This window comes from Tasmannia lanceolata, unplaced genomic scaffold (assembly GCF_043159265.1).
Source record: "Tasmannia lanceolata isolate RefF3 unplaced genomic scaffold, GAP_Taslan_0.1 ptg000011l, whole genome shotgun sequence".
NCBI lineage: Eukaryota > Viridiplantae > Streptophyta > Magnoliopsida > Canellales > Winteraceae > Tasmannia > Tasmannia lanceolata.
This window is the reverse complement of record NW_027518688.1, coordinates 8577551-8596274: the sequence shown is the minus strand read 5'-3', so window position 1 is coordinate 8596274 and position 18724 is coordinate 8577551. Positions and strand designations below refer to the sequence as shown.

The window sequence follows — 18724 nt, the reverse complement described above, 5'->3', positions numbered from 1 at the left end:
TTGCATGCATTAAATAGTAGAGCTTTGATTGCAATTTGTTGCTCGTTGTCTCCCCATGTTCTTGAGAAAATTTCAACATGTAAAGATGTACATGAGATTTGGATTAAACTTGAAGTAATCTCTAAAAATCATACTTGTCATCTTTCATTAGAAGATTCTAAGGTTTCTCATTTACATGGTAGTGTTGTGAATCATTGTTTAAACACTTTTGATATTAAAAAGGATTTCAACTCCTCAATTTCCAAACTACAAAATGAGATTGATTCCTTGCACTTGGAAATTGATAATTTCTCGCTCAAGAATGAAGCTTTGAATCAAATAAACAATGATTTGATTAATGTAAACAAATGCTTGATTCAAAGATGTAAGTCATTTACAAAAGAAAATGAAAAATTGGTTTTTGAAAACCAAAATTTGCAAGAAGAGAAGAAAAATGTTGAAAATCTTAAATCTTCTTGTATTGTTACATGTCCATCTACTTGTTGCACAAAATGTCATTTTTTCTGGTAGATTAGGATATTTTAAAAATGAATGTGTGCAATCTTTACCTAAGACTAAGATGATTTGGGTTGAAAAGAACATTTTAGGTAAATCTAAACCATTTGGAACCAAATGGATGTAGGTTCCAAAGGCCCCAACCTAGTTTTCTATGCTTTTGCATTAGATTAGGGGCATATGCTTAATTTGAATATCTCTATGAATTTTGGTTCTTTGTGCCCAAGACTTTTACTTAGATTGTTATATCTTTATCTTGGAAATTTGATTAGGATGATCCCCATTTATTGATGATTGTATTCTGTTTAAAGGGGGACATTTGATTTAGGGGGAGCTAGAAAATGAGTTATCTTTCAAAACCCCATATTAGTTTTCAAATCCCTCCTTGTTTTGAATTTTGCTTTTATTAAGGGGGAGTTTTGATTTGATTTATTCCTTGACAAAGGGGAGCTACACATTGCATAATTTTTCCCTTATGTTTAAAACTTTCATCTCTTCTTTTTGTGATGACAAAGGGGGAGAAGTTTTATGTTTAGTATGCTTAAATGTGGCAATCACCTTGTGTGTTGTCATGATCAAAAAGGGGGAGATTGTAAGCTCAATGGTTCTCACCTTGGCAATCTTCTATGTTTTGATGATTCCAAACACAAGTTGAAATGTGTTGTATTTCTAACGTGTTTTGATGTTTAAGTGCATGTATTGAAGATTCAAACATTTCAAACACTTAGATCAAGGAAAACGGCATGAATCGAGGCTTGTACATCCTTGAACACCATTTGAAGCCAAAGGATAATGAAGGCTTGGAGCATTCAAGGAGAGATCTTGAAGAGCCAAAGAAATGGAGGTGATCCATGCAAGAGTTCAAGACTTGAAGATGTGCTTCAAAAGTAGAAGATTTGAAGGCTTAAGTCTTATGTTAGATTGTACATCTAATCCCTATTAGATACCCCATGTTGAGGTATAATCAAGTCACTAATAAGGTCCCAAACAATATTAGAATATAAGACAAAGACCCGTGGACCAAAGCCCTAGTGCCATAGATAGCTTAGAATTGCAAAAGATTCAAATCGGCACCTTAGCACTTGAATTTTGAGATCAGGGAATAAATCCTATCATAACTTATCCTAAACATTTTTAAATATTTTAAAAAATATTTTTAACAGAAAGATCTCATCGTCTCCATTCAAATGAAGTATAAGAACATCGAAATCCGATGAGAAACGAGTGAGATATGAATTTTACAAAATCGGGTCTGAAATCTGAAAAATGCCAAAAATGCCCTGAAATAGATTCGTTGGGAAGTTTCCCAGAATTACAGAAATGCCCCTGTAACTGCTAGTTTTGGGTTTTCTCTATATATATGGGTTCCCTAAGCATGTGAACTTATCTCTCTCATTCCTAAACAAGTTCTAAACATATTAGAGAGTGGTAATCACCCTTGTGCCTCAATTTGGGATATCTAAAGGGATTAGACCTAGGCTTGAATTTGTACATCATTTCAAGAGTGAAATTTGTGTGAGCTTGAGAGCTATCTACCCTTGAAGAGGGAAGTTGTAATTTTCTATTTTCTTTCATTGTATTTGGGCAAGTGTTCGGAGAAGCATAGCCCTCTCTCCGTGGTGAGGATTGCCACCAAGGTTAAAGCGATTGTAATTGGCACCGGTCTTCACCAAGGTTAAGAAGATCAACATAGTGAAGCCATCAACGGGTTTAGTTGGTGGAGTGGAGTAGGCCTTGTGTGTTTGAGGACCGAACCACTTTGAATCTCAGGTGCACTCTTTCTTGTCTCTTGCTCCTTTCTTGCATTGCACTTTAGATTTAACTTGCTTGCTTAAATTGTTTTATTTTTTAATCTCTTAAACCTTCATTAGAGAGTTTAAATAATTGGGTTAAAATTTCAAAAGGTAAATTTTATTTTTATAAACATAATCTCCTTTTAGGTTGCCACTTGGGCCTATCATTAGAATTTCACTAACAAGTTTGTTTGGATAAGAAAAGATACACTCCCACAAACAAACTTGAGTGGAACCCACGTGATTTGGATTCCAAAATCTCCTATTCAAATCATTCATTGAATATGTTATTCTTAGGGGTTGTGCTAAATTGTTATATCATTTACATTCATTCTAGATACTTTAATTCATTGAATTACCCTTTGTATCTAGTTTTCGTGAGCTTAATTTGTATATCCTGTCATCCTTGAATATTGATACTCATATGTATGAAGTTTTTAACTTGAATACATCTATATTCATAAGAGCTTAATGATCACATCATTCTTTATTATCCATAGTCTATAAAGAGAACAATGTTTTATTCATTTTGGACTATATTTTGTGCTTTATTGAATATCCTTTAGAAAAATCCATCTAAGTGCAAAATCACACTACTTGTGCACTTAGCATCCACAATTAGAAAGCGTAGCATGTCAAACTTTGCTAGACATGGATTAAGCATGTATCATTATCTCTATCTAGCAAAATCCATCAAAAGAACATCCACATAGATCTCAATGAAAACATATGTCCACTCATCACATGAGCTAAAATGTTAAAAAAATAGAAATAGATTTATAGATGCCCTCATATAGCCTAAGGATCAAGTTTACAAGTTCATCATAATCTCAAAGAAGAGAGAAAAATATGAGAAAATTAGATTGACCTCAAAATCCTTTGAAAAATATTGAAAAATTGGAAACAGGGGTATGGCGGTCGACCGAGTCTCAGATGGCGACCGCGGTAGGCAAATAGGAGGAAAATAAAAAGAAACAGGTTAGTCGCAGCGGGCAACCAACCTTTATAGGGCGACCGCAGATGGTCGCATTAGCAAAAAATAAAATGGACAGAAGGGTCGCAGAGGGCGACTGCGAGAGCCCGATCAACCGCTACGGTCGAAAAATGGGTTTTAAACCCCTTCTGCCGTTCATTTCTTTTAACTTCCGCAGGTTCTCTCTCACCTAGGATTTTTGCGGTTCTTCGTGCCTGAAGCCATTTTCAGTCAAGATCTTTCAAGATTAAGGGTGTTAGGTGAGATTGATTCATTCCCCTTCCTCCGTTTCTCATTTCTTCATCTTCCCTCTTTATTTTCTCCATTAAATCACCCCATAGTTCATCCTCTTCATTTCTCTTGCCATCTCTCCCATAAATCTCTTGATTTCTCTTGTTTTTCATCTCACTCATCTATTCTCCGTCATCCCTCATCAAAACCCTAATTTGTTTTGTGTTTCTTCATATTCGTCACCAAACCCTATCTCTAGAATGTCAACTTCGAGAAAATCCACCACACAAAAGGGCAAAAGAGCAAGAACAGAGCCGGAAGAAGAAGTATTCCCCACCGAACATTTCTTCAACAAGAGGGCAATCGATCGATTCACCGATTTCACAAAGCGAGCCATCATCTCAGGGCGAAGAGTTGTCTTCCAGGACTTCAAAAAGTTCAATCTCTTATCATTATTCGAATTCCAAGGTTGGACATTCTTTCTCTCATATAGCACCTTGGTTTATCCTGAGCTAGTTAGATACTTTTATGCTAATTTGGATATCGCCCATGGTGGAGTAGTCATGAACACCTATATTCAAGGGAACGAATTTGGGCTAAATTTGAAAGACTTTTGTACTTGGCTTGATGTGCCTAATGATGGCAGAAGGATCTTCTTTTGGAAAAATGACGAAATCGAAAAATACTTCACAAGGGAAAAAGTGTATAAGACCTTAGAAACCATTCCCCCTCCTGCAGATAAATTGAACATCAACGCCAATGTGATGAATCTCACTACGAGGTTGATTCACAAGATTATAGCCTACAACATTACCCTAAAGCCGGAAACATTGATGCAGTAAAACCCTTTGAAGCCCTCCTGATTCATTGCATTATGAAAAAGATTAAGTTGAACCTAGGATTCATCATTCTAGGATACGTGGATGAGGCTATCAAAAGAGGACAGGGAGGTCTGCCATATGGGATGCTAATTACTAAGCTTATGAGGCTTAAAAAGATCAACCTGGAAAATGCATTATTTGAAAACCTTGATCCCGTTCTCAACTACACCACCATTACTCTGATGAGGATCCCTATTCTAGGGAGCAGTAGACCTAGTGCCGTTGGTGTAGATGAGGTAGATGCGGCAATGGCAAAAGCTGAAGAAGTGGCCAGGATACAGGCTAAGATTCGAGCACACGAGCAGCAGCGACAGGCTCCTACTACTGACTCATATGAGGGCATCTTTGAGGACTGCCCTAGACACTCTCACCACTGAATTCGATAACCTCTCTACTACTATAGTGACAACAGAGAGCTAGAGAGCCACTGATCACTCTGCTATGACGAAGTTTCTGAGAGAGGACAGGAGACTTAGAGCTGAGCAGCATGCCGAGATGCTGCGAGCCTATCAGAGGAGCCAGACAACCAGATACTATTCCAGTACTCCACCTCGTGATGAGGGCCCTCCGCAGGAGTGATAGATGCTCAGCACCCTCTCAGCAGCGAATGTACTAAAGCCTGCCCTATCTTGATTGCTGCTTGATCATCTTTTTTATTTCTTCTTCTTGCCTAGTATGGGCTTTTGGACTATGTTTATATTCTCTTCATGGATGTTGTGTACACCCTATATGGGCTTTATGTCTGGATGTATATGCCCGGTGTGGGTTTTATATTTTCTGATGATGCATGGTTGTGCCCAGTAGTGGCTTTTATGTTTTTGTAGTTGTGGATGGAAATGCCATGAATGGCATAATTATGGATGTACAAGCCATTTGCCCAGATGGGCTTTATGTTTCTTTTTGGTATCATGATCAGAGTATCTTATGGTTCAATTGTATAGTGGTGATGAGTAGCACTAGGCTCTCACACCCATCTGTGTATCTCTGACATGTTGTTAAGATGAGAAGAGGGTTTGTCTCTTCCATCTTGGTTCATGTATATGGAGCCTCATTATGTTCTCATCATATATATACATAATCCTTCTTTGCCATGGATGTATGTTCTCATCATATATATACATAATCCTTCTTTGCCATGGATGTGTATTTTCTTTTCTATTTTCCTATCCATGTGTTTATTAGACTGTATTCGCTTCAAGTTCACAATCCTTTGTCTAATAATCATCCATTCTAATCCAAACTGTAATCTTCTTTTGAATGGAGCAAAATTTAATGGTTAAAATTGATCAAATTCAAAATCAATGGCTCTATGTGCCTTGAACTATCATAGTTAGACTAGATGCACATAGTCAGGGGGAGCTTTCACTTTCATATGTGTAAACTTCTAGGGGCAAGCAACTTAAAATCTCTGAAAGTTATATGATAGTTCTGAGCATATACATGCTCAAGAAGAGACTTGTCTGCATCTTGCCAAGAAAACCAATATATGGAGCAACTGATGAACCCAAATAGTTATGTCATTAATCTGAGCATATTTATGCTCAGGTAGAGACTTATCCACTTCAAGAGTTGCAAATGTAGCCCAAGTGATCAAATCAATTATCTTTTCAACCATAGTGACTTGTCATGCCCTCTCACATAGGTTCAACGTAGGGCCAATGACAAATACATAGGGGGAGAGCCAAACAGTTAAATATATTCATGTTTATATAGATCATTGTGATGTGCTCTCAAGATCTATTGCCCAATTAGTTGTGCTTTACATTCACATTTAAAAGCTTATCATGAACTTCACTTTGTTTTTCTTCAAAAATCTCTTCGATAAGCATTATATGAGCTTGAATTGTATATCATATACTAGGTACATAGCTTCGATAAACTATTATTCACCTTGACATACCATTTGCACTTTCATTGTAAAATCCTTCCTTTTTACTGTTGCCAAAAGGTAGAGAATTTTTAGAATTGATTAGGTAGTCCATTGTATATGCATCACATGCTTTACATTCATTTATTACACATGTGCATTTAGTGAGTCAGAGCATTGCTCTATTGTTTATGCTATTACTATATATCACCTACCTCCCTAATCAATTTGTTTGCCATCATAAAAATGGGGGAGAATGTACGCCCAAGGGTTCCCATGGGTTCAAACATTTACCTTACCTTCTTGTTTCGATGCTAGCAAACCCAAATTGATTAGCATTTATGGACTAATGTGTTGCTTTGAGGTGTTGTGTGCTATACAGGAATTTCACATGTCAATCGCCAATACACAACTCATCACAACACATAGCTTGCGGATCCACACACACAATGATCAAGGAGCTTGCACCCATATTGGAGATATCACCATTTGGAGATGTTTAAGTCAAGAAGCTCAAGATGAAGATCTCACAAGTTTCCTAGGAAGTGTCAAGAAGAAGCTTGAAGATGAACCAACATGGTGACACCTCTTGTACCTCTCATCATGTCTTGAGGATTGGAAGGAGTCACAAGAGCCAAGTCAAGTTTAAGATGTTCACTGGCAAGTTGAAGAAGTCCAAGGAAGTGCGAAGGAGCTGATACATTCCAAGAAGACTCAATGGTATCATTTTTAGAATGTATTTAGAGTCCTCTTGATTTTATGTTAAATGCACTTTAAAAGGTTTTTAAATGGTTTTCACACTTAATTTTTGAATCTTTGAAAACCATACACACACCAAAAAATGTATTTGAAAAGCTAAGACTAAAGCCCAAAGACTATGGCCCAAAGCCCCTGAATTAAAAAGGAATTCCATGTAGGGCCGGTCAACCTGGGTGTCCCGTGTGACCACGGAAGCAAGGCTGGAAATCATGCACTTGGCTTCCAATAGTGGGCCGGTCGACCACGGTAAGCCGGGCGACCGCGGATATGTTTCTGTTTCGACAGAAACAATCCAGCATGGTTTGGACGAGCGACCGCCATGGTCTGGTAGACCGCGGATAGGTTTTTGAGCGAAATTTTTAATCAAACAGGTAGCCCCCTCGACCGGCGACTTCCATGGGCTGGTCGACGCGACGGTAAGAAATTTGAAAATAAAAAAGTGTGCCCAATAAGGGCGGGTGACCGCCGTAGCCCGGTCGATCCCCGCTGTCTGGCAAACTAGCCGTTGGGGCTTCTGCGGCTTGACTTTTTCAACACAGTAAATTACTGTTTTGCCCTCAAACGGTCATATTTTCAAATACACTATATATACCCTATCAAAACCTATCTAAAGAACATTTTGCAAGATCAAATCTTATTCTTTTGAGCTTAAACTTTCATAACAAAGGTTTTATCTCTTTGAACTTGTATTTTTACATTCTACCAAGAGGAACTCCATAGTGTTTGTAAGCTTAAGAGTTTGTAATTTTCCTATCAAGAGGCAAAGAGAGAGTTTTATTTTTAGTTCTTCATTTGTATTAAGGGTCTTCGATTCGGCTGGTAATAAAGGTGAATCCGTTATAAGAGAGAGTGTCCCCTCGTAAGGCTTCGTGCAGAAAGGGTTTGTTTCCATTAGAGATTGGAGAAGGTGGTGTACGGCTTGGAGATTCGCCATTGAAGAATCTCATTTTTTAGTGGAGCACTCAAGGAAATAAACTTGGAAGAGTGGAGTAGGTCTTGTGATAGACCGAACCACTATAAAATTGTGTGTTCCTTGTGGCATGGCTTATCTCTTCTCCTTTTCTTTGCACATCTTGGTGATTGGTAAACTCTAACCCTAACTTGTGTTTACGTTTCATTGAACAAGGGTTAGGAAATATAAACAATTGTAATATTTAAACCCTAACTTTATCATCTTGATTATCTGAACAAGGGTTAGACTAATAATTGCTTAATTGATAAATTGATTTGTAATAATCCATCTAATTAAACCAAGATTTTTTAATTTGCCAATTCACCCCTCCTCTTGGGTTGTCACACCTGCATTCAGAAAATCACAATAAAATTAGAGGACATATTGGGTTAGGGTCAGGTTTAACCCAATCCTAAATTAAATCATGTTTGCTTTTCCAAACCCAACCCTAGGAAATGCCAACCTAATCCGTGCCAAATCGGGTAGAACCGGTTGGGTTGGGGTTGAGCCCAACCCAAGTTACACATCTATTTGTAATAGACAAAAACGTGACACTTTGGAAGAACAAAATTCTGTCATTTTGTTCCTTTTTAAAAAGACAACCTCAATCATGTTTCGAGCTACCCATTTAACAGGTGACGAGCAGTGCATTTTTGAAATGGGATTTGCTAGCGTCCATCACAAAAGGCATTTTGCGATGGGCTGTTGCATGTGAGAGGTGCAGCTGAAGACAATATATGCTGAAAAGTAAGGGATTTGCAACAGATCGAATTTTTGCGGAAAGGCATTTCGTGGCTGACTTTTGCATGAGTGCGCTCAAATTTAAGCAGATTTGCGTCCTAATCATTTAATTCAAGTGACATGGTAGTTCTCTCATGCAAAAGTCAGCCGTGAAATGCCTTTCGGCAAAATTCCCTACCAAATCTCTTGTTTATAAAAGAAAATTGTAACATTTTGGGGCGAGACCATCTCAACCATTACTAATTTCTAATCATCTCAACCATATACTGGAGATATTTAGAATGAGATTGTGGGCCATTGATCATATGCGGACCCATTCAAAAAGCACACAAGGACAAGGATTTGGACTGGCCATTCATCTGGTTCTCCATCGTCATGTCATGGGTGGCCTACATATGAAAGGCTAGTAGCAAAAATGTAAAAATTCAACATTAGATTGGACATCTAAGATTGCACATGTGAGGAATGATTTTGGCGATCGGACCGTTAAACAAATGGCCCACCACAATGTGGATTGATTCACTCATAAATTTTGTGGACCATTGCGCTCTTTGGTCTTAAGCATAATGCTGAAGAGACATTCCGTCCGTAAGATAAAAGACTACAAAAATTAATTTTTTTTTTTTTTTTTTGGTAGAACACTTAAAAAGCTAGAAAGCCAGATCTGGTCATGATGGAGTCAACCACTCAATGTCTCAAACTTGCAGTGGGACAACTTGTTTTGTCCCTTATATCTTTCTGAAGAAATATACACCTTTTAAATGATCTTTCGTTTTATCCTTCAAAATGTTCATAAAATGTAGTGGCCACAGACCCTCGTACAAAGGAAAGACAGTTGTTAAGGGATGCTGTATATTAAAATATTTCTTTTTTATAATAACACTCATCTCCTGTATTTCACTTTAAAATTCTCAATTTATGGTCGCTACAATCCCTAAAAATGCTAAAACGTAAAGAAAATAAAAAAATAAAGTGTCTTTATCAAGTGAGAAAAGGTTCATTAACATTTATATTTTAAAAGTGGAGGAGTTTGGTATCTTTCCTCAAGTAGGACAAGGGGAATAGTCAATTAATCTCGATTAATTTTCGAGAGAGAGAGAGAGAGAGAGAGAGAGTTCCAAGTATCTAGTATTAGAAATTGTTCATATCATATTGTTTCAAAAACAATAACTATCACTTTGTCATTGTTCACGAACATCAATCTGGACTAACATCTCTTGGGTGGTTGAGATCAACAGACTACTTTTCCTCTTTGAATATGTTGGCAACTGATTGAACAATTAGAATTTTACCTACTCCCTTCAATTTTTACCCTATGGTCATGTTTAGCAACCACGATTTTTTTCCAACGAATATCAGCTTATATACCTCAAGACATGTTTGGCGGCCATGGAATAGTCATGAGCTCAATTGTGAGAAATGAGCGGGGAAGGAGGGAAAGGGAGTGACTTGATAGGAAAGGAGTTGAAGAGAGCACAAGAAATCCCTAAAACCGGTGAAAACAAAGATGCTACCTTAAATTGGGTACACCCCCACAAATATTCCATGGAATATTTTTTTCATGCTTACTAAACATGCCTTAATGGTGAGAAGATTGTGAGGAGAGGATGAGAAAAGACCAATTCTCACCATCTCCTCAACATAAAGAAAATAGAAACCATTCAAAATACAATATTGCTTGCCCCTATTTTCTAGCCACTTGTCACCCTCACCTCACTCGTGCCCTCTCAAGTCTCTCACCCTCTCACCTCTTTTACTAAATGATATTCAAGTATTCCATAGAAAAAGAATTCATGATTGTCAAAAATGTCCTAACTGTGACCAATTCAAATTGTTGTGCTCCATTTGAATTCTGACCACTGGTGGTAGAGATAGGGCGCGCTCCTCTATGAAGACGACTACCAATAACATTCCAATGCTAGTGAGATGAGAGGACGCTTAGGTGTTTCACATGTGCATGTTGAGCAAACCGTTGATCTAATGGGCCCATTCACACATGGCTGTACTTATGTTACCCGTTTCATTGGTTCAGGTTCGCCTTTTGCCATTTCATACGATACCCTTTTATTAGGGGCAATCTTCTTGAATTCGCAAGCTAGATATGATTTCCTGATCAGATCAAATGGGAAAGACTAAAATCCATATATGTGATTTCGACACGAGGAAGTGGAGTTAAAACTGAACGTCGAACTACATATCTTTCATGCCAGTCCATAATTTGCTTGTTTTAGCCAATTCAACACCTAACCGCCAAATAGACACGCAATGTAGACTGTGGGCCCACCAAGACCTACAGCATTAATTCATCAAGAACGACACTTTTAAAAGGGAAGTGATATATACACCCCTTTTGATGACCAGGAACACCCCCTGTTAGTGTATGTGGCAATAGGGGCATTGAATTCTTCTAACATAAGTATAACAGCCCCTCTTTGGTCATTGATACACTGGAGGGGGTGTTCCTGGTGATCAAAAGGGGTGGATATATCATTTCCCTTTTAAAATCAATGATCAAAGACAATTTTGGGTACCATCACGAAGTGACATAAGATTAAGAACTACAGAAATCAACAATTTATCTTTTCATGGCAGAACCCTACATGATACTTGATCGATCAAGGGGTCAGGATGATCCCATCAATGTTTTATAAACCGCATCTAGCCATACTAATGGCGATCTTATGATCAACAATCTGATCACAGAAATGAGTTACAAACAGTGTGTTTGCATTGCCAGAATCAAGAACTAGACTCGGGATCTGATTCCAATTCCACCCATCCACCATTCAGGAAAAAATATAAATTAAGAGGTTGGAAACTTGGAATTGAACCCAGGGTTTCCCCCTCCTAAACAATAGAGGGGGAAACTACATGAATATGTTTCCCGCCCCAAGAGATGGTATTCTGATTTGCTCCAGTCGGAATGGAATTTTTATTAGAAAATTTTTGAATTAAAATTTTAATTTAATTTTAATTTTTTTTCTCATTCCATTTAAGAAAAAATTGAAATAAGGAATAGAATAGAATATCGACACTAATGCTCATTCCCTTAATCCAAACGCAGCCGTAGAGTAAAAGTGACACTCCTGACTATTTCTTATCAGTCATCCCCTCGTACACTTTACATCCTCTCAACTTTCGTCCTAATTTAATTTAGCTAATTAACACCGAAAGAGAAAATGCGTACCATAGAAAGAAAAAGAGACACACGGACGAAAACAGAAACCAAAGAAAGGGATACCACCAAAGAGAAGACGTGTGGGTATTGATTTATTCAAAAAGTATAACACTATTTATTCCCAAGCTCCCTCATTACCTCCCTCCATATTCCTTCTCTCTAAAATGACTCTACTCTCCATCTTCCTCTATTTTGTCATCTTCCTCGCCGGATTCCGTCACCGGAATCTGACCCACGCTGCCACCGGCGGCGAATGGGACCTAATCCAACGGTCCATCGGGGTCTCAGCCATGCACATGCAACTCCTAAACAACGACCACGCCATCATTTTCGATCGGACCGATTTCGGACCCTCCAACCTCTCATTGCCATCTGGTAAATGCAGAAACGATCCGAATGAGCTCGTTCTCCATCACGATTGTACGGCCCACTCCGTCTTATATGACATCACCTCAAACACCTTCAAGCCATTAATGCTTTTAACAGACACGTGGTGTTCCTCCGGTACGGTCTTCCCGGATGGTCACCTCGTCCAAACCGGTGGCTATAACGACGGTGACCGGACCGTACGAACATTCTATCCGTGCCAAAACTGCAACTGGGTAGAAACGCCGTTAGCTTTAAGGGAACGCCGTTGGTATGCCACAAACCAAATACTCCCTGACGGAACGTCTATCATTATAGGCGGAAGACGTCAATTTAACTACGAATTTTACCCGAAAACATCAACCACTAACGGAATATTCAGTCTCCCGTTTTTACAACAAACAAATGATGCAGCAGAGAATAATCTGTACCCCTTTTGCCACCTCAACGTAGATGGAAATATTTTCGTGTTTGCTAACAACAGAGCAATTCTACTCGATTACAAGAAAAATGTTATAGTAAAAACATACCCTCAAATTCCTGGTGGGGACCCACGAAATTACCCCAGCTCGGGTTCTTCGGTTTTGCTTCCATTGAAGAATTTAAATGAAGCCGAGGTTTTGATCTGCGGTGGGGCACCGACGGGGTCGTATCAGAGGGCGACAAGAAGGAGTTTTGGGGGGGCTTTAAATACATGTGGGAGAATTAAAATTACTGATGCAGAACCGGTATGGGAAATGGAAACAATGCCGTTGGCGAGAGTTATGGGTGATATGGTTTTATTACCTAACGGTGATGTTTTGATTATTAACGGAGCTTCGGCCGGAACGGCGGGATGGGAGCTTGGCCGGAATCCGGTACTTACGCCGGTAATTTATAAGGGGGATAACCCAATTGGGAAACGTTTCGAAACGCAGAACCCATCTAAGATTCCTCGTATGTACCACTCTACTGCTATTCTTATTAGAGATGGGCGAGTTCTTGTGGGTGGGAGTAATCCACATGCGTATTATAATTTTACCGGCGTACTTTACCCGACGGAGCTTAGTCTGGAGATGTATTCTCCGGCGTATTTGGGTTCGGAGTTTGCGAATTCTAAGCCGACGATTCTTTTAGCTCCGGCGAAGGTTAAGTATGGGCAGAAGGTTGGAATTAAGTTTCGGGTAGGGGGTGGATTGAGTAAAAATGGGGTGTCGGTAACAATTGTGGCCCCTGCGTTTGCGACACATTCATTTTCTATGAATCAGAGATTGGTTGTTTTAGCGAGTGGGGCTCCGAAAGCTGTGTCTAAATTTAGGTATGAAATTATGGTTACAATGGTGGATTCAGGGATTCATGCACCTTCAGGATATTATCTTATGTTTGTTGTTAATGGAGGGATACCGAGTGAGGGAATTTGGGTTCAAATTCAGTGATTTGTGGTGGGTTTTATTGTGGTTATCGTTGTGTCATTTATTGATGACGTACATATATAGTTTGTCCCTTGTTGAGGAAGCTCAGTAAGGAGAATTAAAGTTACTGACTTACTGGATTGGGGGTTTCACGTGATTTCTTTTACTTTGGGTTTCTTTTATATGGAAAAGTACATGATTTTACAGCTGTTAAGACAAGTTAGGTGTCAATCTGTGTTAAAAAATTGGAAAAAACTTTTTGGGCGATGATAAATTCGCACCCTCTGTTGAATAATTCGCATCCCTTTAAAGGAGAGTGCGTGGAAGACTTTAACGCTTTTTAACGTTTAAGAGTGTGCGAATTATCCTACAGGGGGTGCGAATTTCTTATTGCCCTAACTTTTTTATGTTGCCTTCTGTCTCTCTCTCTCCTTGACTCTTGGATGGTGACGATCGTCCGATTGGTATGATTTTTTGGGCTGTGATCTACCACGAATAGATAACCAGATGGATGATCACGATAAGGTACACGTGTGCAACTCAATAAGATAAGAAACCTTTTAACGATGAAAAGAAGTGCTTAATGCTGAAGATCAATCTCTTCGGGCTAACTGGGCCGGGTGGGATGTCCCCATTTAATTTTGAAAAACTGGAATGTTGGGAGAAAAATTCGTGATTTTATCACTATCACTTCAATCGGGATGCTATAGTTTATTTGAATTTTAATATGGTGTAAGTCCGTATAGTCTAAGTATTTTTCCAAAAGTACTGTACCGCTCACACCATAGCATAATCCAAACCGTCCAATTGATGGTTCCAAACGTAAATGGGTTGTGCCCAAAAAAATCATTTCCAAGACGTACCAACCCTCCAATCTATAGAGGTTTTATGTAGTTCCTCTCTATCGGAGGGCTAAGATCATCGTATAGAAATGTTTTTTTTTTTTTTTTTTGGGAGTGGGGGGGGCATAAGCTATTTACGCTCCCTACAGTAATTTTTGAAAAATACTGGACTATAAGTGCTTACACCATTTTTAATCTCCACTTATGATATAGAGGGAGAAGACATATTCTAGCTCCCTACTTTTGATAATGGCACTCTTCTCTTTGCTTTGTAATTGTGTGATTGGTTTTTATTAGTTCATGGCAAATAAGGGCGTGTTCCGCAATCATTTTAGGTAGGGTGGCTCTCATTTTCACCTTTGGAGCAGTGTTTAAAAACTCGTTGACACGATAAGAAACTCACCCAAGTCCACAAGGATTTTTCTTAGCTGCGTTCCGAGTTACACCTCATCCGCATTCCGCGTTTTGCCCTACAGATCAGCAAAAACATTTTTGACTCTCCTGAGCTATGACCGTGTCAACCGCATTCTTGGCCGCATCCGGGCTGAGTCGACAAGGATATTTTTTTTGCCGTGTTCCGCATCACATCCGTGTTTTTAAATAGTGCTTGAGAGAATGAGAAATGAGAAATGAAGCCGGAAGATCCCATTAGACAAACCGACTTGTTTCCGCTTGTTTCTCCATTTCCTTGCAAAATCAGCACCAGAAATGAGTTTAAGCCTGATCTTTTGAAGCCATGCTAATTTGATTATGTTACGTTCCTAGATGGGTCCCGCTTGGGGTGAAATAAATTAGTTTAGATATTTGTAGTTTTTAGATTCTCTGTTCTCAAGTTGTTTGGTATGGGTAGGAGTTTTAGAGAAAGTAGTTAAGTGGCTGCAAACTGGGTTTTCTGTTTAATATAAATAATATGTTAGTAGCCTTTTTCAAAGGAATGAAGAAGTTATCCTAGAAATTGTATTTTTGCACACAAAGGAGGACCGACCATTCCCTCACAGTGGGTAAGAGGCTGATCTTCACTCTAAGAAGATTAATCTCATTGCGAACCAATTCGGGTTTGTACCATATTCAGGTTATTCTCATTCTCTGGTTTCTACCCATTTTTGTACTTCACTAAGAGGGAGAATGAGAATGGTTGCCAAACACACCCTAATAGTCTATAGCAATATCAACTAACTAGAAAAGCATAAAATGTACCGCAGAGTGAGATAATTAAATCTAAAGAGGAACTGCTTATTATGGAAACCTCTATAGATCGGAGGGCTAGGATCATCCTATGCAAATGATGTTTTGGACAAAACCTGTTTATGTTCTGGCCCATCAAATGGACGGTTAATTTGGAGAGAAAAGTACGGAATGTGACTACAGTTTCGAGAAATTATGGATTTTGGGTACCTTTTAAAACTAGCATGAAACACGGGTGATTCTTCAAAATCAGGTGGGAAAAGACCCCAATACCCTTCTGACATGATCAGAGTCCTCGTATGTTGCCCTTCCTGATGGATGAGATTTGAGAACGTCCAATCATTATCTTAAAGGATGAGAACGTGGCAGAGTGAAAATATCATCCAAAAACGTACCACGACAGGACGATCTTAAAGGATGAGAATGTGGGGGAGTGAAAATATCATCCAAACCGTTCATTTGTTGGGCCACAACATATATAAGATGCACCGCATAAATCATCTCCATTAGATGATCCCAACCCTCAGATCTATATAGGTTTCTATAACGAACAATCCCATTGTAGATAGGACGATTAGGATGATCAAATGGAGATGATTTACCAGGTGTAGTCTATTTCCGATGTGGCCCAACTAATGAACAATTTGGATCATCTATGAAGTGGGCCCGCAATACTTTAAAAAAAATAATGGAGTACTTTAGATTTTAGGTGCACACAACATGTAAAATCTCATAATTACGTAGGTAGCATATAACATCTTATAACTAGGGTGACATTCCCTTAGCCCCTTATCCAGATTTGCTAACTAATAGAGAGAGAGAATTGATAATTTAGAAACTAGTTTAAGAAAATTTTGAAAATTAAGGGGGATGGGCCAACTTTACGTAAACAAAGAGAGAGAGAGATATATATATATATATATATATATATATATATATATATATATATATATATATATATATATTAGGAACTGGTTTAAGAAAAAAAATTAGAAAATAAAGGGGTCAACTTTACGTAAAAAATAGAACTGAACAGAGAGAGAGTTTAGGAACTGATTTAAGCAAAAAAATTCCAAAAAATAAAGGAGCAAATTAACGGGAAAAAAATCAAAGAGAGACCCATTTAAGAAAAAATTCCGAAAAAATCAAAATAAATCTATCGACTTAAGCCTAATAAAAAAAATCATAACTTTTAGGGGCGCAATTGCCAACCCCCCCCCCCCCCACCCCGGCTCTGCACCGCCGAATTCTAGAGTACACCGCCGGAATATTGAGTACGCTATCGGATTCTTTAGGTTCAACCATTTGTTCCAAACGTATCGAGTACGTCGCCGAAATATCGAATATGCTGCCGGATTATATAGTACGCCGCTGGAATATCAAGGGGTACGCCGACGAAAATAGGGTGTAAGCAGAAATATTGGGTACGCCGGCGAATTCTAGAGTACGCCGGCGGATTCTAGAATATGCCGCCGGAATATTGAGTACGCTTCCCGATTTTCTGGGTTCAAACATGTGTTTCAAAATATCTAATATGTCGCCGGATTCTAGAGTACGCCGTCGGAATATCAAGGGGTACACCTGTGGAAATAGGGTACGCCGGCGGAATCTCATACAGAGAGGTGGTATTATTAGAAGACGCCACCGGTCTATATTGATGTCCACGTGTCGTGGATCCGATCGTCTATGTATATTGGCGACGACCAAGATTTAAACGAACCCAAGGGACTCTGGGTTCAAAGAAAGATTTCAAATCCAAACCAAACCGGCTGTGTATAAAGGTGCCAGTGTTCCAAAAAGTTTTTCAACACGTGTCAAGAATCCATCCGTCCATACTTATTTCCAACGGCCAAGATAGAAACGAACCCAAGGTACTATCGGTTAGAATACACATACAGAAGAACCAAAAGAAGCCTTGTGAAGCGCGCCAATTTAATGGGCAGTAATGAAAAAGGAGATTTTTGTTGATGTCAGAAGGGTATCAGGGTCTTTTACCCACGCGATTTTGAAGAAGCACCCGTGTTTCATGCTAGTTTTAAAAGGTACCCGAAATACGTAATTTCTCGAAACTTGTACCCAATTCCGTACTTTTCTCTAATCTGGATCTCCTATGGTGTAAGCCGTACAGTACTTTTGGAAAGTAATGGCCTATATGGGCTTGCACCATATAAAAACTCATTTTATAATATAGTCATGGGGGATGATATTTTCAGCACCCCCCCTGCCCACTCCCTCTCAGTACTTGCACACCCTATTATAACGTGATTTCACATAAGTTGCTCACTTTTCACGTCAAATCATGTTATAAGGGGGTGCGCACGTAATGCAGGGGAAGGGTGAAAATATCATCTCCCTGTATCATAGGGAGTGATTTCGTCAGACTTATTTAATGGGTGATGTCATGTAGGAACTTCATAATAGAACTGTAAGTGGGCCCAGTTAGAGGAGAATAATTGTCACTTTGGACCCTTCCACACTATGATCCAAATTACATTAGCATGTCAATCTCACAATTCATATAATTAAATAACTACCCACAGAATTTGTTTGGTCTTTCAGGTGTTATCTTTTTATTTTATTTTTCTGTCGCCTCAAATAGAAATAGAGATAATCCTATTTAAATATAAAAAATAAAATATCATACAAGTGAATCAAATTAGTACATACAATTGAAAAATTGGGTAGACCCTGAGGGTATTTAAGACCACCTTATAATTTAAAAGTCTCATTTTACTATGAAGTACCTTAGAATGCTAAATTGCTTGTAACTATTAAATATCTTATACATGCATGTAGGGGTAGCGATTGACCCGGAAAGTCCAATGAATTCAAAGGATCGGAACGTTAGTTGATATGATGTGCAGTGGAACAAAAAATCGCATAGAACTTTAAATTTTACATTTCAATCTTGCTTTTGCTCAAGACCTCAGAGTCTAGATTAGTTAATTATGTTAATTAAACATAAAGAAATACCTCTTTGAAGAATAAATCAAGGAACCGCTCTGCTTGATCTACTTCTCAAACGGTTGCGATCGTTCTGACCGTCACGAACCCCGCAAGTTAAACCAAT

General features: G+C 38.7%; 1 protein-coding gene across 1 annotated transcript; it reads left to right on the top strand.

The window, feature by feature from the left end:
- The first annotated feature begins 12009 nt into the window (after positions 1 to 12009).
- LOC143886405 (glyoxal oxidase-related protein) lies at positions 12010 to 13846 on the top strand. The gene has a single exon (XM_077390369.1). It carries the CDS (start codon positions 12035 to 12037, stop codon positions 13649 to 13651), a length of 1617 nt encoding a protein of 538 aa, XP_077246484.1. The 5' UTR covers positions 12010 to 12034; the 3' UTR covers positions 13652 to 13846.
- Positions 13847 to 18724: the final 4878 nt, after the last annotated feature.